Consider the following 25,228-nt stretch of genomic DNA (forward strand, 5'->3'; position numbering starts at 1 on the left):
CTCTGTTTTGTATGATAAGCAAGAGATTCCCAAGTATTGAAAAAAATCATAAACCTAAGGTTACATGTTTCACATCACCATCATATTTAAGTACTGTTTAGAAGATCATGATACTACATATATCAATCTGATTTAGTTTCATAGTTTCTTATCTGAGTTTTTTAAAGATACTTGTTTTCTGTTTTCCTAACATTTTTCTTCCTTTATCTCTCAATGAAAATAACATGCAATTTAAGACATGATGTAAATCTAGGGTTTATTGATCACAGATTCAAAGACACCTACAGAATGAATCTATAGGATGGGAGGTTCCACATGGCCTTTGCCTGGAGTAAGAATATTTTAGGTTGTGCCTTGACTTCTGAATGTGAAACTAGATACGATTACCATAAAGTTAAGACAGGATAATTACAAATGAAGATACTCTAACACAAAGACTTGTAGGATTTTGTTTAGATTGTCAACGGTTGTTTCATCCAAATTTTCTTCATTGTCATCCATGGTGTGCCAGACTTCAGGGAAAGGTGATGGTATCAGATGCAGAACTGGAACACCTAAAAAGAAAGAACCAACTTGTAATTAAGTGCTTATTTCCAGTGAGTAAAGAAGAGAGTACCATTCTTCAAGCGCAAGTCTGAGTGGGAGCTCTGTACCATTTAAAGACAGCTGATAACCCATCATTTCCTGTGTACCTCCTTGTATCTTACCCTTTCACTCCAAAGTCATTTGGCCATTAAACAAATGTTCATTAATTCAGTAAATAATTATAAAGCACCTCCCATGTACCAGTCCCTATTCTAGGAATTGAGATTTCATCAGTGAAAAGACCAAGCCCTGCTCATACGGAGCCTACATTCCAGTAAAGAAAGAAGCAAGGAAACAAATATAAAAATAATTTTAGAAAATGATAAAGATTCTAAAGAATAATAAAACAAGATAAGGTAATAGAGAATGAGGGGCAGACAGCTGGGCCAAGAAATATGTATTTAAAGTCAGGGAAGGCTTCTTTGAGAATCTAACCTTTAACTAGAGACATGCAACAAAGGAGAAAGCAAGCTGCGCAAAGATCTGGGGATGAGCATTCCAGGTGGCACTATTCGCAAGTGCAAAGGTCCTGAGGTGGGAGTGTGCTTGGCCTGCTTGAGGAACAGCAGGAACACAATGTGGCTGGATCAGAGCAATAATCAGAGAGAAAAGCAGAAAGAGATGTTGGAGAAGAACAGAGTCAGAAAATGAAGGCCCCTGTAGGTCATGGTAAAGACTTTCAGTCTTATTCTATATGATAGCAAGCCACCAGAGCTTGAAAGCAGGGAAGAAACAAAATTTGATTTACATTTTTAAAGATAACTCTAGCTCCTATGTAAAGTATAGGGAAGCAAAAGCAAAAGCTAGAGACCAACTGGGAGGCCATGGCAAGAGTCCTTGAGTTGATTTAGACTTCCACCATCGACATCAAGGATATTGCTTCTCTATTAAGCAAAAAACACCAGAGTACACAAACTGTAAGAATATTGTCTTACTCTGTGAATGAGAAGGCAAGGTCAGTGGAATATGAGCTTTTATAAATATTCTAGAATGAGGGTGGAGGCTCAAGGATTTGGAATGACTTTCATGAAAAAATAGAAACCATAAGATGCTTAGTAGATGATTTAATTTATCAAGAAATTAAATGTAGTGGCTCCTCATCCTTCTAGATTGTTGCAAATACACACAAAAGACAATAAATATAAAATAAGTAAAAAATACATATATGCACGCACATGTACACACACACACACACACACACACACACACACATATATATTTACACATTACCTCTTCTTAAAAATGGGATATGGTCATCTTGAATCACACCTCCATAACCGTAATTCTGGAAATACCACCTCTCCCACGAGTGATCCTTGAGCAAACCTAATTTGTGGAGTTCTTGTTCTGCAGATGATAGACAGCAGATGATTATCTGTTCTTATCTGATCAATACTCAGAATGCATAAGGACTTTGAACTCTTGGCACATGTGGTCATCATTTTTTAAACAAATTACAGCAGTGGGCACAACTACAGCCATGACAGTAAACACCTAGGCTCAACTTGGGTGTGGACGTTCAGTAGTAGTTCAAGGAGAGAAGAGTCACACATGGCTCTAACATTACAGGTGAGAACCTCCTTAGAGGTAGATACCAAGTAGGACAATGGAGAGGAGCAGACAATGAGAAAACCAGAGGAAAATGGCGGCGGGCGGGGATGGGGGGTGGGGGTGGGATACATAGGTTTACCTGAGACTCCGTTCGAAGTTTCTCTTATAATATTCTAGATTTGGATATTGGCAAATTCTGAACTCACAGCAAAAGTATGAATGAGATGGCAGTGTTTTTCTCGCTGCTTAGAAAGAATACAATTCTATCCTGCTCCAGGAAGTCCATACAGTTCCTAAGGAATTCCTAGTCTGAAGCACTTGCCTCAAAAGCAGGCCTTCTGGCTTGGATTTTATCATAAAGATCTATCTCATCTACTTCATCTCTCCCTGAAGCCGATTGCCTTTTTTTTTTTTATTGGGGTGTGTGTGTGTGTGTGTGTGTGTGTGTGTTATGGAGTAGGAAGGGATAGTGGAGGTATGAAGGGAAGAAGCTATTCCCCTTTTCCTTCTTCAAGCCCTATGCCTCTGTCTTGAGCTATAGATATTTTGTTTCTTTGCCTGGCCTGGCTTGACCTGGTCTGGACTAGTCTACTCTCATTTAATTGACACTAACCTGTCTCTAAAATGACTTTTGAAGGATCTTGGCTTTCTCTTGCATCCCGATCTCTTACTTCCTTAAAAAATAGAGATTGTTCTAGATTTAAAGGGAAATCATGTCTGAATAAGGCAGGAAATAAAAGATGACAAAGACAGAGATAAAAAAAAAAAGAGAAAGAAAAATTAAAGAACATCTTTTGGTATCATAAAGACATAACATTCATCATTAGCCAGCATGCTTTGCTGACTGGTTTTCCCTAGACATGCATTCCATATGCTGCAAACAGGACTCTGGGAAAATAGTTTCAAACCATTGCTAGGCATGTGCAAATATTAAATGTAGCACTGTATGTTTCCATTTCCAAATGCAGTCTCATGCAGGAAAATAAAGGAGCCTACTAAAAAAGATAAATAGGAACAATAAACTAATAATCATCAAAGCGAGAAAAAAAGCCAGCGAAGTACATCACATCTTCAAATCACATATTTAAATCATAACTTTTGAATTTTAAAATGTAGTTTGGTGCGTAGGAAGGAACTAAGTTGACTTTTAGTGACAGTGGTGCTTACCAATTGCTTCAAGTCTATCAAACCATCTGGCAGAGTTTGGGAAAAAATTGGGAAATGTTGGGTTGGGAGCTCCAATTAAATCCAATAAGACCAACAAATCCTAAGGGAGAAAATAACATTGTTTAATCACTGTCACCAAAACACATTTCAGATCCACCAATGGGAGAAAAAAAAAAAACTAGTCAAAACTAACTGCACTGCAACAATTGAGAATAACCTAGAGAGCTGTATAAATGAACAAAAGGTTTAATAACATTGTAAACTAATCATTTTGAAGAACTTTAAAAAATCTTGCTTATGCAATATAGACAAATGGCAAAGTGTAGATTGTGTCTGTAACCCCAGAAGGATATCACTCAAGATACATTAGAAAGAGAACATTTACATAACATTTTACAGATTAAAAAAGAACGTTTATCTTTATTTTCAAATAGGATTCCAAGCCTGTCTGATCATCTCTTCCATTCGAATTAGTCCTTATATCCTTAGTCTGCAATGCTACAGCTGCGTATAGGAAAGCACTTGGGTAGTAACTATTTACTCCTCAAGGCAGCATCTTGGAAAAACTTCTTGACTACGAGCTCTGTGACCTTCTGTCTCTGGATCTCCATTTCCTTTTCCATCAAACCAGAAGCTCAAACTTGCTGGTCTTTAAAGGTGTCTCCTGACGATAAGCCTCCATCATTGCCCCAGGGTTTCTCATTTGAGCCAACAGCAGCAGGCTTGAAGACTCCCTGAAGACTACTTCCCACATTAAGAATTCCTGATTTATATCAGTGAGACAACATGTGGGTAGATATGTAGCACAGGTCCTGACCCACAGTACATTAATACTTGCAGAGTTTATGATTCTAAAGACATAAGATCTATTAACTTATGGATAATGATCAAATATATTCTTGGAGGGGAAAATAGGTTTGTTTGAAATAAGAGTATGTATACAAAGCATGATAAGCTACTAAGAGGTCCCTCCCCGCCCCCCCGCCCCCAGGGAAGAAAATAGTCTTCACCATCACTACGGATTCATAGATTTGGACTCATAAATAAATAACTTTGTTCTTCCTACTGATCAATCAGGTCTCTCTCCTCCTCCTCTGAACGCTTTTTAGCCACTTGGTCCAAAGGAATGAACGAGGTGCCAACCATATTCCCCTGACCCATTATAAGGTGCCAACAGATAACAGGATGGAGACAATGCCAACACGATGTGTTAGAGCCACAGAGGACACTTAACGTGGCCAGTTGGACTCACAGGGTGAAGGTCAGTGATATGGCAAAGGACAAGGATGAATGGAAGGAGTTAGAAATAGACTTTCAGTTCACAGCACAGGGATGGATGAAAGCACAGGGAAGCAAGAAGTCTCAAGAGTAGCATGAAGTTCCCAACTGGGGTTAGTGAGGACATAAGACCAAGTGAAGGTCAAATATGGGAAGAGAATCAGGATAGGAAGAGAATTCAAAGGTGGAGTGAGGGACTAGCAATGAGGTATGCGCCCAGAAATGGAATAAAAATGGGGCTGTGTGCTGCACTAATTACTTGATAATAAGAACAGGATATTAAGGCAGCATCACAAATGTTTCCATCCCCATGGCAACAATATTACACCAAAACAGACACGTCCAACACAATGTCCCCTACACATTTGGAGTCATTATAACACTTTGAAGCCACCAAGGAAATCCTTCACTCCCATCCCTATACCATGTCTCACTCCCCCTCCAGTTCCCAAGACCCAAGCCTCCTCAGGCTTTGTAGAGAAGCTTCAAAGAAGGGATTTGCTCTCACCATCTCTATACAGAACCAGGGAATGTGCTCCCATTGGACCGAACTGAACCTGGGACGTTTCCTTAATCTAATTTTTTACGTCATTTTAATTAAGCTCAGTCAAACGTAACTTCTAACCCAGAATCATTCTTTGCAGCTCTGGGATTCCTCAAAAGCCCAATGCCTGCCAAAGAATGTTCTATAATGAACGCTCTGTTCCAAGAATGCCGTGGCATTTTTAGGTCTTTAATTGGCTTTAGGTTTGGCTTCCTTTGACACAGAGCCCACAGCTGCAGCACCATGAAAATTCCCAGGACTGACCATGCCGTGCAGTTGGTTGGTGTCTTTTGCTCCAGGTGGGTGCGGTGTCGATGCCATCTTGGGAGCTAAGTGCCGAGATCCATACAGAGAATCTCGAGGAGACCAATGAAGAAAAGCCTCTTCCCCATCAAAGAAAATCAGCTGGAGTGAGAGATCTGGCTTGGAGTCTGAAACATTCTGGTAAAAAGAATAGTAAAAAGATAGCAAAAATACTGTGAGGGTTTAAAAAATAGCATACGTTCTTATTAACTGGGCAAAAAACACAGATATGCCATGAAGAAAAGGAAGATACCAAAGCAGGTGAGAATATACCAAAATGCATTTTGTACCACTTCGCCTCCAAAAGTCATCCCATTCCCCATGGTCTTCACCTGTGTAAGTCTCACTTTCTCCTACTCCCTCTGAAAATAGAAGTCTTATATTTTTTTCTTACTCCTTAGAGAACCTAGAAACTATGAAACTGTCATGGCAGACACAGAGACACCCACCCAGTTCCCTTCCAGAAGGATATGTTGCCCCTGCTACCAAGAGAGCTGTCCACAGGTCTTCGGCTATTAGTTCTTTTAGAGATTGCCTCAGCCATAGGGGTGTCCTATATCCAATGACTGATCTAAGCAGGTCCTGGCGGCTCTATGGGGCCACTCCACCTCCAGAGCTCCCCAAGGTTGGCTGAGCCTGTTGTTGAACCTGCATGGTGGATTGACTTCTGCCTCTGCCTAATCCCATTTCTCTCCCCTCCCTGCTGCGGGTGTTAAACCAGGGCCACTCCCTTAGGAATGACCTAAATGCTAAACTCCACGTCAGTGTGCATCCCAGGGAACGGAACCCGAAACAACTGCACATTGTCCTTGCTGCCCACCTTAATTGAGTCTGCAACTTTTTCATTGAATCTAGGCTCAAGGATGCACCTTAGGAATGCAACAGGGACACAAAGAATAATAATTACAGCCTCTCTTTTGAAAGAGCCTACACTTCAGCTGGGTTAGGAAAGATAAAACAACATGGACAACACGTGCCAAGGGTCACAAATGGAACACCAAAACTTTTGTGGGAACTGGATAGAAAGACAGGTCAGATCCCTGGGGTGTCAAGGAAGACTTTATGAGCCAGGATTCAAGCAGAACTTAGAAGGGTCAGGAAGATTCTGATCGATTTTATACCTTTCACTGTCCGCTCACACTTTTCAGATTAGTCCTTCTGGTACCTTAACCCCCACAGTCCTTCAGCCCCACTGAAATCCCTGATCTATTGAATCCTTCACCTGTTCACAGTCCTTCACTCCCATGAAGTCCTCACTTCCCTCCATATTCACCTTAAATTCCACAGCCAATCATTCTAACCACTCCCTTGCATACATGCTCAGCTCCCTGGCCTCTCTCTGCCTTGGCCAAACTCACACGGCGAAAATATAACCTCTAACCCAGCCCTCTGCCTACTCTGTGCCTGCACGCAGCCGGACCTCGCTGAAGAAAGATACACAACCATTTGGTCTCTGCACCTCAGGACAGCACTGGGGGACATGCTCCCATCAGACCGAACTGAATCTGACATCTCCCTAATCTTTTATGGACGTACCTTCTCCTCTTATCTCTCTAAAGATATTTAAAACAGTGTCCCTTTAAGTTACCTCCTGCTCCTTACGCTCTATTTTCTCTGAGTTCATTTTTCGTATTGTTCGTATTGGTCTACTCTTTCTTTCATGCTGGAGACTGTCCTCAAATGTCTGGCCGTCCTTTGTGTTCATTCATATCAGAGAATAAGGTACTAAAACACTGGTCAGAGACAGATTGGTTGGCTTCAGCGCAGGGCAATCTGGTGCCCAGTTGGGTGTTTTCCACTGAGCACCTCCAGATCTTGGGTCTTTTTCATGAGGTAGTTCACACTCCCCAGAGAAGGAGCATCCGGTTTGCTCTCTGAGGGGCATAAGCTGCGTGCTGGCTTTCTCATGCTGAAAACAGGGGAAGGCTGGGGACCTCACTGCTCAATGCGCAGATTTTTACCTAATCTCCTTGACTTCCATGGGAAACTTCATTCCTATCCTCCTCTGTATCTGGTGTCCCCACATCCAGAACCCCCCTGGTTCAGTGTCTCCAGAAAAATTATCCTGTCCTCTCCTGCAAGGCTACTGGTGGCATAGTCACCCATCTGCCAGAGATGGGGTGGGAATCTATATACCAACTGGTCCTTGTGCAGACTAACAAACACTCCCCTCCCCAGCCCCGGCCTCACTATCTCCACCGATCCCTGAGCCACTCCAGGATTTTGTCAAGGAACCACTGGCTTTTCCATTTCCTCCTCGCTCTGGAGGCTGTGACTTCTCTCTACTTGGGTATGTCATTCTCCATTTACCTTCTGTCTTCATATTGTGGTTCCCATTAACACATGTTCCCTAGTTTCTTCAAAGATGGAATTTTCGGGGCGCCTGGGTGGCGCAGTCGGTTAAGCGTCCGACTTCGGCCAGGTCACGATCTCGCGGTCCGTGAGTTCGAGCCCCGCGTCGGGCTCTGGGCTGATGGCTCAGAGCCTGGAGCCTGTTTCTGAGTCTGTGTCTCCCTCTCTTTCTGCCCCTCCCCCGTTCATGCTCTGTCTCTCTCTGTCCCCAAAATAAATTAAAAATGTTGAAAAAAAATTAAAAAAAAAAAAAAAGATGGAATTTTCCTGATTGTTTTAGGGTGATTTCCTAAGATGGAAAAAAATGTCTTTATCGTCTGAAAACTAAGTTATCTTTGTATGCTAGTCATTGCAATTGTTTTAATATTGCCAACTGGTTGCAAAGTTGTAGTTCCAAATCAAACAGCATAATAACGAAACACCAGCACAGAATAAGACTGCCCGGTACCACAGACATTCTGCTCATGTCGGGGCAGAAACAAAAGCAGTTTTCACATTCTACAGGCTTGAAGGTTCAGATGCCTCCCTGAAATTTCAACAGCTGAGTGACTTCAGAGGTCAGCGCAATGACTCACTTTCCGTCCTCCGAGCGTCTGATCGTTAAGACAGGAGTAGACCGTGTAGACAGTGATCCTGAGTCCTGTGAGGCACTTTGCTCTTTTTGCTTCTTTTCAGGATTAGCAGGAAAATAACTTGTGGTCTTCCATTTTTGGTAACTCAGTCTAGAACCTTGGAGCTAGGAAAATCTGGTTTGTGAGGGTCTTTCAGTCTTTCATGGTAATGTGATAAATCTAGTTACCAGTGTCAACGTAGCAGGTGAATTATCTGCAGGCTTTCCCCATCCAAGGTTGCATCAGCTAATGCCACAATAAGAGGGTGTACAAACCCACCCCAAACTCAAGTGGCTTAACACAATACCCATGTGTCCTCCCAGGTCTGTAGGTCAGCTGGAGGACTGTTGATCTAGGCTGGTTGCAGGAGTTCTGCCTCACCATGCAGTCATGAAGGTTGGCTGGGCTCCACACGTCATATCCTCCCCCTGGGACTGGCAGGCCAGCCAGGGCGTGCCTTTCTGGTGGCGGCAACGGCACAAGACAGCAAACCCAATTGCGCAAGCTCATTCCCAGCCTCTGCTGGTATCACATCCACTAGCATCCCGTTGGCCAGGACAGGTCACATAACCAAGTCCGGAGTCAAGGAATGAGAACGTACCACCTGCTACAGTGGGAAGGCACAGCAGGGTTACAAGGGAAAAGATGGGAATGCATAACTGTAATCTTATTCCTGGAGGGGTGCACGCAGTTGGGACAATAATCCAGACTATTCTGCCATCCTCAGCCAGGTCACATTCCACTCCCACGTACCCAATCCATGACAGCTGAAGAGCTTCCAACAACACCTTAATACAAATTTAGTTAAAGTACCCCTGGAAAAATGAATCTCATACTCTTCATGTTTCCATCAAACATGATCCATTTTTTTTTTAATGCCCACATCACTGTTACTTCTATGAGAAAGAATAATTAAGAGAATGTGTGGAGCGCCTGGGTGGCTCGGTCGGTTAAGCATCCGACTTCGGCGCAGGTCATGATCTCACGGTTCGTGAGTTCGAGCCCCGCGTCGGGCTCTGTGCTGACAGCTCAGAGCCTGGAGCCTGCTTCGGATTCTGTGTTTCCCTCTCTCCCTGCCCCTCCCCTACTCGTGCTCTGTCTCTGAAAAATGAATAAACTTTAAAAAAAAAAAAAAAGGAGAGAGAATGTGTGTGTGTGTGTGTGTGTGTCTGTGTGTGTCTGTGTGTGTTTTAATGAGGATGTCCACCTAACAACCCATTTGGCCCTTTCTGTTTCTGGTCACTATAAGCAGGTATGAGCTCCAGAGAAAACACACCCACTATACAGACTGTGCCTTTCATTTAATGTCCTTAGAATGTAAACATGGAAAATTAAACTTTTTATATCAGCTTCTGAACTCCCTCACCCAATTGCTAGGAAGGGTACTAGTTAAAAGCAGGACAGAGGATGGGACAAAGACATTATAGAAGGTTCAGGAAACAAAACAAAACAAACTAAAAAAAAATAGTGAAAAGGATACTGAGAGGTTACAAACAATTCTTGCTTTCAAGTTCAGCATATCCAGCAAAAAAAAAAAAAAAAAAAACAGAACCAAATATCTCTATTCCTTCCATTACAAGATAAACCTTTTACTACTTTACTCCCATTGTAGCAAAGGCTGGCCTCTTCATAAAACTCTGAGGGAGAAAAATGCATTTGCTGCCTGCGAACAAAGTTTTTTGTTTTCGCTTTGTTGTGTTTACTTGGTTATGAGTGATATCTGAACAAAATGTCTTCATCTAGGTTAGCACTTTTTTCCAATGTACCCTTCAGAACACAGAGACTGAAATAGCATCTGAGAGTCCCAGAAGTATTTTGAGCTGAGAACGTACAAAAGCTCTGCTATGCTACATAAAATTGAGCCGAGATTCACAGATAATAACAATAATGCATTTCTGCTCCAAGTTTTTCATCTTGATATGTCTGAAAAACCCACTCTCTACTTCAGAAGCACTTTTCAATCAACCCTTTCCCCCCAACTCAAGAGCCACACCTCTCAGATTAGGAGGTTGTGATGTTTCATGGCTACGTGAACAAGAAGAAATAAACATGGTTCTCATACATATGCCTGTACCAACCATCCACCCTCTTCATTTTTTGCAAAGAAATGTTGCATTTAATTTAATGTGCATGCAAAATTAAGCAATTAAGTGCCACTGAATAAATTCACTGTCATGTATCCTAGGTTTATCATCCATGGTTGACATTTCAAATAGTGTAATCTTCCAATTAATATTCATTCAACCTCATGTCTTTTTGCAACAAATTATTACAAAATGTACTGAAAGTCTACATTTCTAAATGGCCTTCTTACTCCCCCAAGGATTCTAGAATTCACTCTGAGTTTTATTCCCAGAATCTTCGAGACAGAAACAAATACCTTCAAGGAAAGGAGTTGCTTGTCTAAAGCCCGGGCAAGCTCCAACAACATCGCGCATGGCACTGCTGAGTCAGTGGCTCCCACAAACACCCTGTTGTCCCAAGGGGGAAAATACTTGGAGTCGTAGTGACAGGCGAGGACCAGGTGTCGTTTAGCGGTGGGATTGAGGGTGCTGATGATATTTGAGAAAGATCGGTACCCATAGGGTGTCTGACTCAAGAAGGTGTCTATTTCCAAGACCCAGTCGGCTTGAAGTCTTTGAATTCTCTGCATGATGTGCTGATCAAAACAAAAACCAAAATTTCAGATCTAGACAGTTTCCATTGGTTCACTGTATATATATATGTATATATGTATATATATATATACATATATATATATAAATTTATGTGATGTCTTTCAAGTTAAAAATGCAATACGTGGTTATAGAGTTAATAGCAAGGGTGATTAAAAGAAAAGCTATCCCTCTCCCTCTCCCTCTCCCTCTCCCTTAACCATACCCCTGCCAAGCAATCCCAACGCACTGTTGGTATTAACTGATGTTAATAGTCTGATGTATATCTTTCCACACCATCCTTAATGTTTATATATACATATACTAGCACACAAACATGTATTGGCAAAGGGGTACATGTTTTTATAGGAATAGAATCTATACATTATTCCGACCCCTGCTGGTATTTAACAATACCATCGGGGTCATTTCTACATGTCAGGAGACAGAGACCAGTTCAGTATGTATTACAGTCCACTTTCAATACTTCTAGGAGGCTGAGAAGGCATTTTGAGAAGTCAGATACACCGAGGTCCTACAGATCTCAACTTCTACCCTAAGTTCTTTGAGAGCAAGAACTGCAAATGGTAACTCTTTTCTCCCAAGAGCACAGCATGTGCCCCAAGTTCAGCAAATACTTCAAATTGTAATGTACGCTAACAAAAGATTCTGATGGTATAATGTCCCACAAGGGGATTTCTGGGAGATATCTGAGGTCCCGCCCATTTTAAGAATCAATAAACAACTCTGAACCATAATGACACATCAAGTAGTTTTCCTCGGCACCAAAGGCGAGTTCAGACCCCACTACAAACGGTAAACATAAAGAAGAATCTGTTTTCCTATCTCTCCTCATCACCTGGGAACTAATGAATCACACAGTGTCTGATAGGAAGCAGATGGAAAAGAAACACCACTTCTGAGACTGGCCGTGTCTTCCTTCAGAGTCTAGACTTCATGGTGCGACAAGTTATGGTGAGGTCACTACTGTTCCATTCGCCCTTTCCTGCCTTCATTTCTCCTTCACCTCATGTTTCTCAACTAGGTTTCATTTATTTTATTTTATGTTGAAATATTGTGTACATCTTTGTAAGTGTGCCTTAAAGGATCTTTTAAAAAAGTCAGACGACAAACTAACCATCAACAGGACTGGCAATTTGTTGCACCGTGAATATCCAGTAGGGAAGGACCGTGAGGTGACAAACATATAACTCATAATCACTGGAAAAGAATCGAGGCTTGGTTTTTGGTTGTTTTTCCCCCACCCCCAAGGAAATACAAGATTTTCTAGCCTAGCCAACTCTTGTATGGCCTGTCATAACTAATGTGACAAGACACGTAGGCAAAGGCTTTGGAAAAACTGTGGCAGGAAGCTTCCAGGAAAATAACCAAACCAGAACGAGGACACTGATTCCCCATTCAATTCTGTAAAAGCCAAATAAACAAACGGTTCCCTGATACTCATTCCCTGCTTTCTGCAGTGACGCGGACTTTGGCCACAATGGCATGTGTACACAGTCCCTTACCTTTTGTATTACAAGTTCACAAGTTCTCTTTCCAAATAATAAAAAGAAATGTTAATAACCTTTCAAATAATTAAAAGAAATCGTCATTCATATCTCATTCACTTTGTTTTCATCCACAATTCTTAATACTGGGCTTTGCTCACAGTAGGCTATTGCTAACTATGGGCTGATTCTAATTAGTAAGTTATTCTCAATGAGAACAATAAAATTATATGATATCAAGCTTGGGGAGCTTGAATAGAGACAAATCACTGCGCATCCAAGATCGGCTTTCCACAGAATATGAAAATAAGTTATTCCCAGACTTTAGGGAAGAGAAATTTTTCCATAAAGGGGTCATCTTTAAAAAAAAAAACAAAAAACAGGCGTATATTCCAGAACATCTGGCATCCAGATGATGAACGATTCCAAATCAATAGCAGCCCGTATGCTTACAGAAATGAACTGAGATTTAAAAATATGTATCTGTTAGCTTCATTCAGCTGAAGTCTCACACACAAACTCATTTCTCAACTACTAAATAAGTTGTGGACATAATTTCTGATATCTTATGTTGACACTCAAATCCACAAAAGCCTCAGCAAATGTCCCCAAAAGAGTCCTCTCTGAAGGAGTCTTTTTTTTTTACTCAGTGTAAATTTTGTTTTAATTATCTTAGCAACGAATTTCTTTATAAACAATCGTATTGGCTCCATAATCTCATTAGGTCACCAATATCCCTTGTTGTGCCTTTGGCTTTCAAGCTTAGTCTGCAAGTTCCCACTGCAATTCTCTAGAGCGGGCTCCCCAAACCACCACTCTGCTCACTAGAATGCCCTGAAACCAGGTAGGGAGTGCTTCCTGAAACTAAGTAGCAAGAACCCAGGCCCGCCAGGAGTGCAAAGGGCAGTTCAGAATATAGATTGCATTTTGGATTATTCTAGATTTATTTTTTGGATGGGGAAGGGAGAAAAAGACAGAGAGAAAGAGATGGATGGATAGAGAGAGAGAGATGAACACAGAGATAGATGGACATTGAGTAGAGCCAAAAAGAAAAGGATACAAAGATAAAGGTGGAGGCGAGGAGAGAGAGAGTGAGAGAGGAAGAGAAAGTCAGACATAAATATGACATTCTACTTCCAGGAGGGAAGGCCCCAGGCATTGTAGGTTAACATTAGTGAATGGCCCTGGGTCTAATTTAATTTCACTTAAATTCTTATTTCCAGGTTCCAAGAAACAATAACATTAGCAGCCCAGGTTTGTTTGGAGGAAGCAGATTCTACAATGTTTGTCCCAAGTCTACAAACATGTCATTCTCAGGATGCTGATTCCTGACACGGGGGACGTCAGGTACCTCCTCCTTCTTAGACATGTTGGTCTCCCAGGCTCCATGCTGAGTGCTCTCCACACAGGGCCCTCCACTCAGGGACAGCCCCACCTTGGGCTAAAGAAGGCCAGCTGCCACTTCTCACGTGTACTGTGCATCTACAGGGGATTTTAACCCCACAGTTTGTAGCTTGCCTCTTTTAGACAAAGTTTCTGGCTTGCTCCTCCTTACGAAGATTTCATCATCCTGATTTTTTAGTTATTTTTTTAATTCCTATCTCAGATAGAAATTACCAAAAAACCCCAAAATTTCATGCCTTCAAATTATTTATTCTACAAATAAATTATCTCCTAAAAAAATAAAACTTCTAAAAATCCAATAGGCGTCTTTAGGCTCCGTGATGAGAGGCAGTAAAAATGGAGACTCTGGGACATCGTTCTCATATTATTCTCTAAAAAAGAATCCATTGGAATGCACACCTTTATCGTCAACTGCACAGGTCAGTTCAATAACCAACTTTATACCAAGTCCACGTATCTTTAGATTTGAGAGTCTTCTCTAGCTACAACCCTGAAACGCCATAAATTATAAAACATCGAATCCAATGCTCCAAAAGGCCTCAGGAAAAAAGCAGATTTTCCACCACTCTTGTTTGGATTTAGTTCTGAGTGACAGGTCAAACTGAGTGCATTAGTGTGTAATTCCCTCATCAGAACCCAAGTGTCATCTACCTCATCTTTTTTTTTTTAAAGTTTATTTATTTTGAGAGAGAGAACTTGAATGGAGAAGGGGCAGAGAGGAAGAGAGAGAGAATCCCAAGGAGGCTCTTCATGTCAGCACGGAGTCCAATGTTGGGCATCGGGGCTAGGAGCTAGGATATCATGCCCTGATCTGAAGTCGGATGCTTAACCAACTGAGACGCCCAGGCACCCCTACCTCAGTTTTTAAAGTTTATTTTGAGAGAGAGAAAGAGAGAGAGAGAGAGAGAGAGAGAGAGAATCCCAAGCAGCACAGCTCTGCAGAGCCCAACACAGGGCTCGAGCCCACAAACTATGAGATCATAAACTGAGCTGAAGTCAGACTCTTAACCGACTGAGCCACCCAAGTGTCCCCACCTCATCATCTAAAGTAGAAATCCCTCTCTTTCCACAGCTTAGACAGCAATCCTGGTGATTTTCAGGACACCTGGGTAGCTCAGTAGGTTAAGCTTCCAATTCTTGATTTCGGCTCAGGTTATGATCTCATGATTTGTGAGATCGAGCCCCATGTCAGGCTCTGCGCGGACAGCATGGAACCTGCTTGGGATTCTCTCTCTCTCCCTCTCTCTCTCTCTCTCTCTCTGCCCCTCCCTGGCTTGTACTTTCTCTCTCTCAAAATAAATAAAAAATAAACTTAAGAAAAAAAAGAAAATACTTAGGAGATGAAGTCCAGGAATATCACTGAAATGAGAGGTATGTATCTCACTCTCCAACTTAGGCAAGAGAAGAGCCAGAGCTGGAGACGTTTATGAGCACACACTGGTTCGCCCCAGTCACCGCTTTTCAGTGATAGGATTGTGAAGTCAAGCTGAGTTGGGTCCAAATTCTGGTCTCATCACTATTATGTGTATAACCTTGAACAAGTTAACTCATATACCTAAACCTCAGGCCTTTTGATCTGTAGCACTAGGATAATAATAGTACCCACACGACAGCATGGTTGTGAGGACTGAATGCAAAAGTCCATGTGAAGAACTCCATAAAGTACCTGACTTCAAAAAACAGTGCTCCATGAAAGTCAGCCATCATCATTATTATACCTCGCCCCGCCTAAAGGTTAGAAAGAACTTAGGTGCTCTTTGGGTCTCCACCATCTAATTCCTTAGGAGAAACAGGTGCTTGGTTGGAAGACCGGAGCCTAATGGGGCAGCAGACAATGGCTATCTGGGTCGGACGTCAGAGGCAGAGTCATATACTGGGTACAAGGGATGAGCCCAACGGCTGTGTTGCTGGACCTTGCAGATGTCACTCTGTCACAGAAGTGGGGTGCCAAGGTCTTTTGCCTAGAGAGTGAGGCAGATGGAGTACTCTCAGAGGAGGATTTGAGGGGTCAGTCTCTCCCCATTCTTTCCTGAGCTGCCCCTTGAAATGGGGCTATTTTGAAAAACATTCATTCAGAGGTGGGATATCAGATTCCTTAGGAAGACTGGCACTAAGGAGGCAGAGACACAAGGTCTAGCCCAGCTATGGTATAATTTACCCTCTATAGCAGTGTCTTTCAAACTGCAGTGGTAAAATCAGTGAATCTCGAAATCAGTTTACTGGGTCATGACCAGTATTAAAAAAAACAATACAGAACAAACTAGTAAAGTAGAATTAACAATATCAGAGCAAATCACAGGTAATGCAGGTAATAAGAGTGCGGGGTTTTTTTCATGAAACTTTGGTGTCAGTTAAATCTATTTTTATATTTGTGTGCACAAAATGTAAGTTTTTTTAACTTTTCTATTTTTTTTTTAACATGGATCAGAATCAGAAGTTTGAGAAACACTGCACTGGAGAAAGTAGCTTATAACTGATCTTGACTTGCCCTCCAGGGAGAATACAATTTTCCAAAAGGAATGAAGGCCTCATAGGACAGAAAACCCACTCTTGGCCAGAAACTGTCAGTTAAGGACTGCTTAGGGCTAGTGACGTTGGGTGGTTAGGGTCCAAGAAAACGTGCTGGGGTGCCTGGGGGTGTATTATAAAAATGACCAAGAGCTGAACACTTAGTACCCTATCTCATGTTGTACCCCAACAGAGATTTCACACCTAAATTGATTTAGATGAACATGTATCACTCAGTTCAGAACAGACATTTACTCTCAGTTGTTTGGTTTTTTGAGTTGCTTATTTTGGTGGATGATATGATGAGATGAGAGATCTGAATATCAGACAACTCAGAACTTGGGACATAATATTATCTCCCACGTGCAAGCAAAGTGTTCAGCAACCTCCAGGTTTGTGTGCCGCGTCCTCACCTGGCGAGCCGCATAGCTTCCAGGGGATCCCGGGTATCGCTCTATCAGCAACGGTCGTAAGTCATTTTGCCACATTGCTGAAATACTGGTGCCTTCTGCAACTTGTCGAAGAGACGATGAATTCAAAATGGCTGGTTGGTGATAATTCTGAGGATTAAATAACATCATTTAACTGGCTATCATTTCATAACACGGTCAGGACTTATCCTGAGACATTTGCAATAGAAAACTATTTCTTTTGAATCTCAAACTAAAGAGATAGGTCTTATGCCATAAAGTAAGTTAAACTACTCAACTTTCAAATTGGCCCATTACATCTAGAAAGTTAAACTAACTGTTTTGGCAGCTTATTTTAAAAAGAAAATGGGGGCACCTGGGTGGCTCAGTCAGTTAAGCGTCCAACTCTTGGTTTCAGCTCAGGTCATGATCTCACACCTCGTGGGTTTGAGCCCCACATTGGGCTCCACGCTGACAGTGCAGAGCCTGCTTGGGATTCTCTCTCTCCCTCTCTCTGCCCTTCCCCCACCCTCTCTCATTCTCTCAAAATAAATAAATAAACTTAAAAAAGAAGAAAACCTAAAATTACATATGTACTTCTCATCATATATTTTCGTTGTAGAGCTCTAAACTAGATGATCATTGAAATTCCTTTCAGCCAGAGTTTGATGATTCTATAACCCGCTAAATAGTACACTTTTTATCTTCCCTTAAAATTATTGTAAAATTCTATTAACACTCACATTCATAGGAACATTTACATATTAGCTGAATTAACCTTAAAGAGCTAAATAAACATAAAAATTAAATTTGCTTTTTTTAATGTATATACATATATTTTTCGAGAGAGAGAGGGGGTGCACACACACACACACACACACACACACACACACACTCAATGTGAAAGCAGAGGAGGGGCAGAGGGAGAGGGAGAATCCCAACCAGACTCTGTGCTGGCAGCACAGAGCCCAATGCAGCGCTCCATCCCACGACCCTGGAATCATGACCTGAGCCAAAATCAAGAGTTGATCGCTCAACCAACTGAGGCACACAGGTGCCCTTCAAATTTGTACTTCAGATATAACCTTACACACACTGTATTTTCTTGTGACACTAGTAATGATGAATCATCCATTCATTGCGTGTTTATCAGGCACTCAGCAATGGAATGTGTTACTCCTCCCCTAGGTAAGTGAGTGATTGATCAGCTGATTTCTGCCCTAAGGGGAATGATGAAGGTCATATAGGATATTCAGTTCTTCGGAATGCAAAACAGAAACTGAAGGAGCCTTTTCTTCTTCACAGTTCTTTCTGGCACCAGTGTTGGTTAAATACGTCCCGGTAATCACATACGTATTTCTTCTCCAAGTGGCTGGTGAGAAACTCTGGAATTAAAGAATGCTAATTGCCAATTACTTATACTCATCTACACTTTGCTATGTCTCAACATTACTCTCCAGTGTGATCATGCAGAGAACATGGGCTGTGGGTTCAGACAGACCCTCTCAACTCAGCCCCCCACCACTCACGAGGTGTGATTCTGGTGGGTTACTTAACCTCATTAAGGCTCAACTTCCTCATCTGTAAAGTGGAGGTAATAACACCTACTTCCTAGAGTAATTATAATTACGTGAGCTAACATATATAAGCCACCATAGTAAACATTCAATAACTTTTCATTCTATTACCTTCTATCATACATGAAAGAGATATAGAATTTAGAGCTGGAAAGACACTTGGAGATGATTTAGTCCAACCTCCTGAATTTATGTCAGTGGAAACTGAGTTTTTCTTAGAGAGCAGATGATTTTCCCAAGGTCATAGGAGAGCTCCAGGTAAGTCCATGAAAAGATCCGGGTTCCATGGATTCCCCCTCCCATGCCCTTCTGCTCTGCCTCCCTGCCTCATCTATGAACCTCCAATTACTCCCAAATGTGGATGCTGTGCCCAAACATCTTAAGGTTTATCTTTGTTTACTGATAATACATTTTTAAATATACTTCTTAAATTTGTCACCTCAGCCTTTCAATTCCCTGGTACGTTCAGGATCTCAGTCCTTATGTTAACTCTCAGCACTTTGAAGTAGAAAGCTGAAGCTAACAGACAAAACAATAGAAATGTGAAAAGGGCAAAGAAGAACCTGGAGGCAAGAAGTGGGATGGTTTCTATGGTTAATTACTACTTAACCAGGCCAACAGGAGCCTGTCTGGTCTCTCCTGCTGCCTCACTACCCCCAGGCAGGGCCACTCGCCCCCAGGGCACCATGCTTCATTCACCCTGGCCTCCATTCAGGTCCCAAAGCAGTGTGAGACTCTGACCTGTTGAGGCTTTTGCCTCTGCGGTTTTCTGGCTTGCAGGCTCTTCCCTCTCTCTTCACCTAACTCAGGTTATAATTTGGAGACCCCTTTCTTGTGTGTTTACTTGTTTAACATCTAATTTCATATTGGATATCAGCTCCATGAGGGCGGGAACTATCTTTACTTTCTAGTCTTCCCAGGGCCACACAGTGCCCTGAGTACTCGAGAAATATTGGGTGAACTCATCAAATAAGGAATTGACAGAGGAACTACCTCTCTCAAATTGTCTTCACTAAGACGATGCTTATAGAATAATAAAGTAAAATGGGCATTATACATATCAAGTCAGTTAAATGTACAAGCAATCATAAAAACAGGAAAACAAGAAGCTACCTACTGCAAAGGGCCAGGAAGTTGCGAAGTTGCTATGATTCAAGTTTTGTGGTCTTTGCTCTTTTTAAATTTCTAACAGTCAGTGCTTGTGATGCTTTAGAGTTGGTTTGGCCCGGGGCAGTCTCTGCGATAACCAAGAACTGTTGTGTGTGGAAGGCTGTCTGACCAGTGACTCCTTTTCTGTTTAGTGTCCATTACTCTATCCCAGAGCCTACCTGGTCACCGTGGACAAGGTCCTTCACTGCATGTCCACAGCGGGAGGAAATCAAGCTCATGTTAAAATGGGCAGTTTACCGAGACTCTAGAGAGTTCTTAAGAGATTTGAGGAAAAGCAGGAACAAAATAAATAACCCTCCAGCATCACTAGCTGTAGCAGATATCCTACATGAAATATAGTTGAGAAACAGCACCAAAAAATGCTTAAGCCTTTCTCTCAGAACCCAATAAACATAAAAATCTCTGCAGAGATCAGAGGAAGGAAAGAGAGGAGAAACCTGGACAGAAAGTGCGGGCTGGACATGAGGAAAGTAAATGAGGCAAAAACAGTGTTGAGCCTAGTGCTAAATGCAAGCCCCCAATTAGTCTAGGATTATTTCAGTTAAAAGGCACATCGACAAGTTTCTTTAGTATAGGCATTCTCAGAGGAATGAGTCTCTATTACAGCCCCTGCTTTGTCTTTTCAGCCAGGCAGAAAGGACAATAAGTCTGCTTTGGGTGACAAGAATCTTTCAGCTAAAAAAGTGTGAACCAGATATCCTGAAACATCTCCTCTAGGCTAATCACATGATGCTAGGCCAAAGAGGGTTTTAATTACATAATTTGTAGCGCTGGCCCAGCTTGCAGGGGGATCTGAGGTCCCAAGCCATTGAATTAAAGGGAGATCATTACAGAAGCCCAGTGATTTCAATTCTAGTTCCCATCCCATCTGAGTGTCTCCCAGACAACACTCAGGTTAACTCCTGTGTCTACCAGTAAATTCAACCCAGCCAGCATTTACAGACACCCTTCCAGTGTGTCCGAAGCCCCTGGCATGACAAACGCAGTTGTGGAGAAGTTGAGAACCGAATAAGGTAAAGTTCTGCCTTCTTTGAATGCAATGAGCCCTCTAGCTAAAAGAAAAGCAATGTAGGCTTTGAAACGACAATTCAGAGTCAAATCCCAGGACCCTGGCTTACTAGCTGTGGCAAGGAAAGGTTTACCTATCTGTAAGGATGTCAGAGTACTCACCTATCAGGTGGTAGAAACTAAAAAATGGCATATTTTGCCTTTCTTCCCCTACCAACACCCAGCCTATCACTGACTGCCCTGTCCCCTGACTTGGAGTCTCCATTGTTGCTTCCCTAAGAATCATGGCGAGTAGATGGGAGAATGGCTAAGAGCTTTTAAAACCATGGAAGAGGGGAACCCTAAACACTCAGAATATGTGTGACTCCAGGAGCAAAAGTGTGAAGTGCTGAAGACAGCAGTAGCAGCTTGCCAGAGATGACCATGGAGGAGAACCCCTAGGTGAGGCCAACCCTCCTGTATGTCTTGCCTTGCTTCAAAAACTCTGCCCCTCCACATCCAATATGACTTGAAATTTTCTATGTCACCCTTGTTATAATAAAGGAAGATTCTACCAATACACGGAGTCCCAACTTTATGATGGAGAAAGTTTGGAAACAACCTAAATGTCCAACAATAAAAGGATAGGCAAATTATGGAATGCTGATGATTTTGCAATTATCAAGTGATGCTTTCAATGGGTTTTATCGGTTCAAGGTAACACGCATACTTTTAAGCGACATACTAAAATATGAAACCATATATGGAGCATAATCCCTAGTAAGAAATAAGTATTCACATGTGTTATTTTAAAAATAAATAATTAGTGTTTATTGAGCATTTACCACATGGCAGCACTGTGCTAAGTGCTTTAGATGGGAGCTCAATTCTCACAAAAACCTACAAGATTGATATAATTGTTGCCCATTTCTATAAATAAAAATACACACATATATACATGTGTATGTGTGTACATATAAATATGATATATACCTATAGAAAGAAAGAGGGAAGGAGAAACAGGAGGTAGGGGAGAATGAGAGAGAGAGAGAGAGAGAGAGAGACACTAGGAATCAAAACATCTAAACGGTTAACAGCAATCATCTCCAAATGTGGGATTATGGTCACAACAGTTTTCTTTTTAGTATACTTTTCTGTATTTTCCTGGTTTTCTAAAATGAGCACATGTTAACTTTATAATGGGGAGACTTCAATAGAAGTCATACTTTTTAACTAACAGCTTCCTTTAAAAAAAAAAAAAAATTGCAACTTTCCTAACAGCCATTCATCTTCCACACCTAAGGGAGGACTGATCTAACAAGATTCCTTTTAACAGTCAGTTGACAAAGTTGTACCAAAGGAAAGGGTCTGTAGCAAAGAAATAGGATTGGGGATCTAGGATGGGACAGGATTCCAGAGAAGTAGTTTTGGAATAAGGCCCAAGCCCCAGATAATTAACCTTTAAGCTCCATGAGGGAGATCCGGAAAGGGGCTAAATAGGGACAGAAGGTTCCAGAAAGAAACAATCTATTCTGGAATTCCATTTAGGATCCACTCTGACCCAGGAAAAGAGAAATAAGCTCTCCCTCTGGTCCCCCCAACCCTCCCACCAGCCCCACCCTCCTTCACTCCCTGGACACTGTTCCCTGTACCCTCAACCAGGACTCATCTACCTTGGAGAAGAGAGTGGAAGAGGAAAGATGAAGGCTCTTCAGTTCTCTGGTGTAGCCATAGTCAAGTGTCCTCACTTATAAATTGGGGATGAAACTTCTCTCCTCCCAGGGGCACTGTGAGGTTCAAGTGAGATGGTTATACATGAGCGTCCCGGAACCCAGATGCCAATGCCTCTAAATATACACCTGTGGGCCCACCTGAGAATCTAACCATTTATACTACTGCCTCTATGGGAAAATGTTTGCAGGTTTCAAACAACCCAATCACAGTCCCCCGAACTCAACCACCAAGTAGGGTTGAACTGTTTTATGTAGTAGATGCCACTGAAAGAGACACGCCTTTACTTCAAAGCAAAGGAAACAGATTTCAGAATCAATGTTTTCTTTACTGTACCTCACCTTTTGGCAGACCAGTGTACCAAGGGCACACCTCAGTGATTAAAATAGTTAAATGCCATATATAGCAGGAAGGCATGTGTTTCGATTTGGACCAACTCACTTCCCAGGCCACAAGCTATACTGGACATCTGAAGGACTTTATGTAGGCCTACCAAGTAAGGGAGGAAGGAACCAGAAACTGAGAACCGTCATGGTTAATCTTGTCATTTGCTCACACCATTTGAATGTACTCTTTTTTTTTTTTAATGTTTATTTATATTTTTGAGAGAGAGAGAGACAGAGTGCAAGCAGGGGAGGGGCAGAGAGAGAGGGAGACACTGAATCCGAAGCAGGCTCCAGGCTCTGAGCTGTCAGCACAGAGCCCGTCGCGGGGCTCGAACTCACGAGCGGTGAGATCATGACCTGAGCCGAAGTCAGACGCTTAACTAACTGAGCCACCCAGGCCCTTGCTTACACCATTTGAAAGCATCCGGTTTCCTAGTAGAACAGTATTTAGAAGCTTCTTAAAATAAACATAAAAGGGATTTACCCTTTCAAAGACTTTTCTCAAAAGTTAGTCTCGTTAGTTTTAAACATGTCCAGAATCCAACACCTTCTCCCCCCTAGAAATACACCCTGCCTACAAATGATGCCTAAAGAACAGCTCATTCAAATACTCCCTATCTCACTTACTCACCCATTCAGATGTATCAGAAAAACACAGTTGGTGTGGCTCCACATTCCGGTTATTAATGCCCCCTTCCCAATTTCTGATCAGGAAGGTACCCAGGATGAAGTGAAGAAGGAAAGGATTTAAGTGTGTAATTCAAGGTCCCTTAAGGGACCTTACTCCTTCTGAACGCCCACAGAAATTTTTTCTCATAATGCAGTTATTCTTGAGTTTGCCTTCCCACATCCTCACCAGGTTCCCTGTGGCTGGTGGTCTCCACGTGTAGGTCGGGGCACATTGTGGGGTCTGAAGCTAAGTAAGCATAACCCAGAGAACTCAAGCAGGCTATTCATATGCACATGCACGCGGCGGGGTGCGAGTCCACGGGTGACCACACAGGGCCCGTGCAGTCGCCAGTGTGCCCTGTATTCCCAACGTGCCAGTAAATACAAGCATACTGTAAGCATTTAAAAGTTCTGCTCAGCAACGCGGTCAAGGTTTATAACCCTGGACTGCTTTTTCTTAGTATTTTTAAGGGCATTTTACTCCGGTATCATTAACATATGCATAATTTCCTAGCAATTTCATGATTTCAAAACTGTTACACAAGAAAAGGAAATAATTTTGAACCTGTTTACTGCACGCAGAGGAAGCGTGCCTCCTAAGTTCCTTATATGAATTTCCACCTACAACCAGATACATTGCTCTGACAATTGCATTGACTCTCTTAAGGGGAAAAAAAAAATTTTTTTTAAGTGAAGCGGGTCTCCGGTTAGAGCTGCTCCGCTTAAAAAACCTAAAGCAAACGGTAACACGCGTCTGTCTCGAGACTGCACGGAAACTCCAGCGTCCCAAGGGCGTCCGCGGCTGCAGCGGTGGGGGAGCAGTAGGCACACCCCCAGGCGCGCCGGGCACCCCCGCGCCAGCCGAGCGCCGCGACCGCTGGCCTCCCGGGTCCCGAGTGGGCGGCGGCGAGGCGATGCGCCCTCACCTCCCCGCTCGGCCGCCGCCGGCTAGACACACTTCCTGTGCCTATCACTACCCGCATCAGACCGCAGCCGAGGGGAGGCTGGTGACATCACCCAGCTCCCGAGGCTTCTCCAAAGCAGTCCCGAGGCCAGCGAGGCACCCCGACGAGGACGCAGAGCTCCGATTCCTCCGGGTGCCCGTTGCGGGCACGGCTGCCTGGGCCGCGGACGGCGACTCCGCCTGCCTCCCCACCCCCCTTGCGAAAGTGTGGTCGCCCGGTCCCCGGTCCCTGCGCGCGCGGCACGAGCCGCCCAGGTGCAGTCGCGCAGCGGCAGCCGCTCACCTTCTCCTGGGTCCAGTCTGCGGCGCCTCGGCTGACCCCCCGGGCAGCCAGGGGCAGGGCAGCCGCCAGCAGCAGCAGGTGGAGGGTGCCCACGGCGCGCCGGTCCCCGCCGCCTGCCATCTCCGAGGCTGTCTAGGCGCCGGCTCCCTGGGCCACCGGCGGTCACGAGCCCGGGAACGCGCGTCCTTCGCCGTCCCCCTTCTCCACCCTTGGGTCGACTGCGCCCGCCTCCCCATCGCCTCCCTGTCGCCTCCCCACTGCGCCGCGCAGGCCGGAGACGCAGCTCTCCTCCCCCCACCCCCAACCCCCGACCTTAGCAACCCGGGGGATGGGCTGTCCTGGGAAGCGAAACCTTCCGAAACAAGGGAAGGGAGCCGGCCACTTCCTTGTCTTGGAGAGGAAGGAAGAAAGGAAGAGACAGGGAAGAGGCGTTTTTATGATCTCCAGTCCCATAACTGGGAATAGAAAGGGGAGGGACAGTTCATCACACCCTATGAGGTTATGGAGTGTTTTCCCACAGCTCTGCAGGAAGGGATGGACAGGGAATCCACATTTACTGTACCAGGCACTGTCCTAGGTGCCTGGC

General features: G+C 43.2%; 1 protein-coding gene across 2 annotated transcripts; it reads right to left on the reverse strand.

Annotated features, from left to right (window-relative positions):
* Positions 1-239: 239 nt before the first annotated feature.
* On the reverse strand, positions 240-24,868 carry QPCT (glutaminyl-peptide cyclotransferase). 2 transcript variants are annotated; one of them, XM_042982149.1, is made up of 7 exons: positions 24,643-24,864; positions 16,879-17,025; positions 10,772-11,050; positions 5,390-5,566; positions 3,304-3,403; positions 1,816-1,932; positions 240-554 (listed from the first exon to the last, which is right to left on the reverse strand). In XM_042982149.1, the coding sequence occupies exons 1-7, from the start codon at positions 24,760-24,762 to the stop codon at positions 409-411; spliced, it is 1,086 nt and encodes a 361-aa protein (XP_042838083.1). In that variant the 5' UTR covers positions 24,763-24,864; the 3' UTR covers positions 240-408. The 2 variants fall into 2 exon arrangements, with proteins under 2 accessions (XP_042838083.1, XP_042838084.1); XM_042982150.1 differs by lacking the exon at positions 10,772-11,050 and having other exon boundaries at positions 24,643-24,868.
* Positions 24,869-25,228: the final 360 nt, after the last annotated feature.

This window comes from Panthera tigris, chromosome A3 (genome assembly GCF_018350195.1).
Source record: "Panthera tigris isolate Pti1 chromosome A3, P.tigris_Pti1_mat1.1, whole genome shotgun sequence".
In the NCBI taxonomy this organism is placed as follows: Eukaryota; Metazoa; Chordata; class Mammalia; order Carnivora; family Felidae; genus Panthera; species Panthera tigris.

Bases quoted from the DNA above. Each gene is read 5' to 3' on its own strand.
- QPCT (XM_042982149.1), bottom strand. From the start codon at position 24,762: ATGGCAGGCGGCGGGGACCGGCGCGCCGTGGGCACCCTCCACCTGCTG. The intron at 11,051-16,878 runs GTGAGGACGCGG...TGTTTTGATCAG, and splicing joins GAAGCTATGCGGCTCGCCAG to CACATCATGCAGAGAATTCA. The intron at 555-1,815 runs GTAATGTGTAAA...CTTTCTTTTTAG, and splicing joins TATCCCATTTTTAAGAAGAG to GTGTTCCAGTTCTGCATCTG.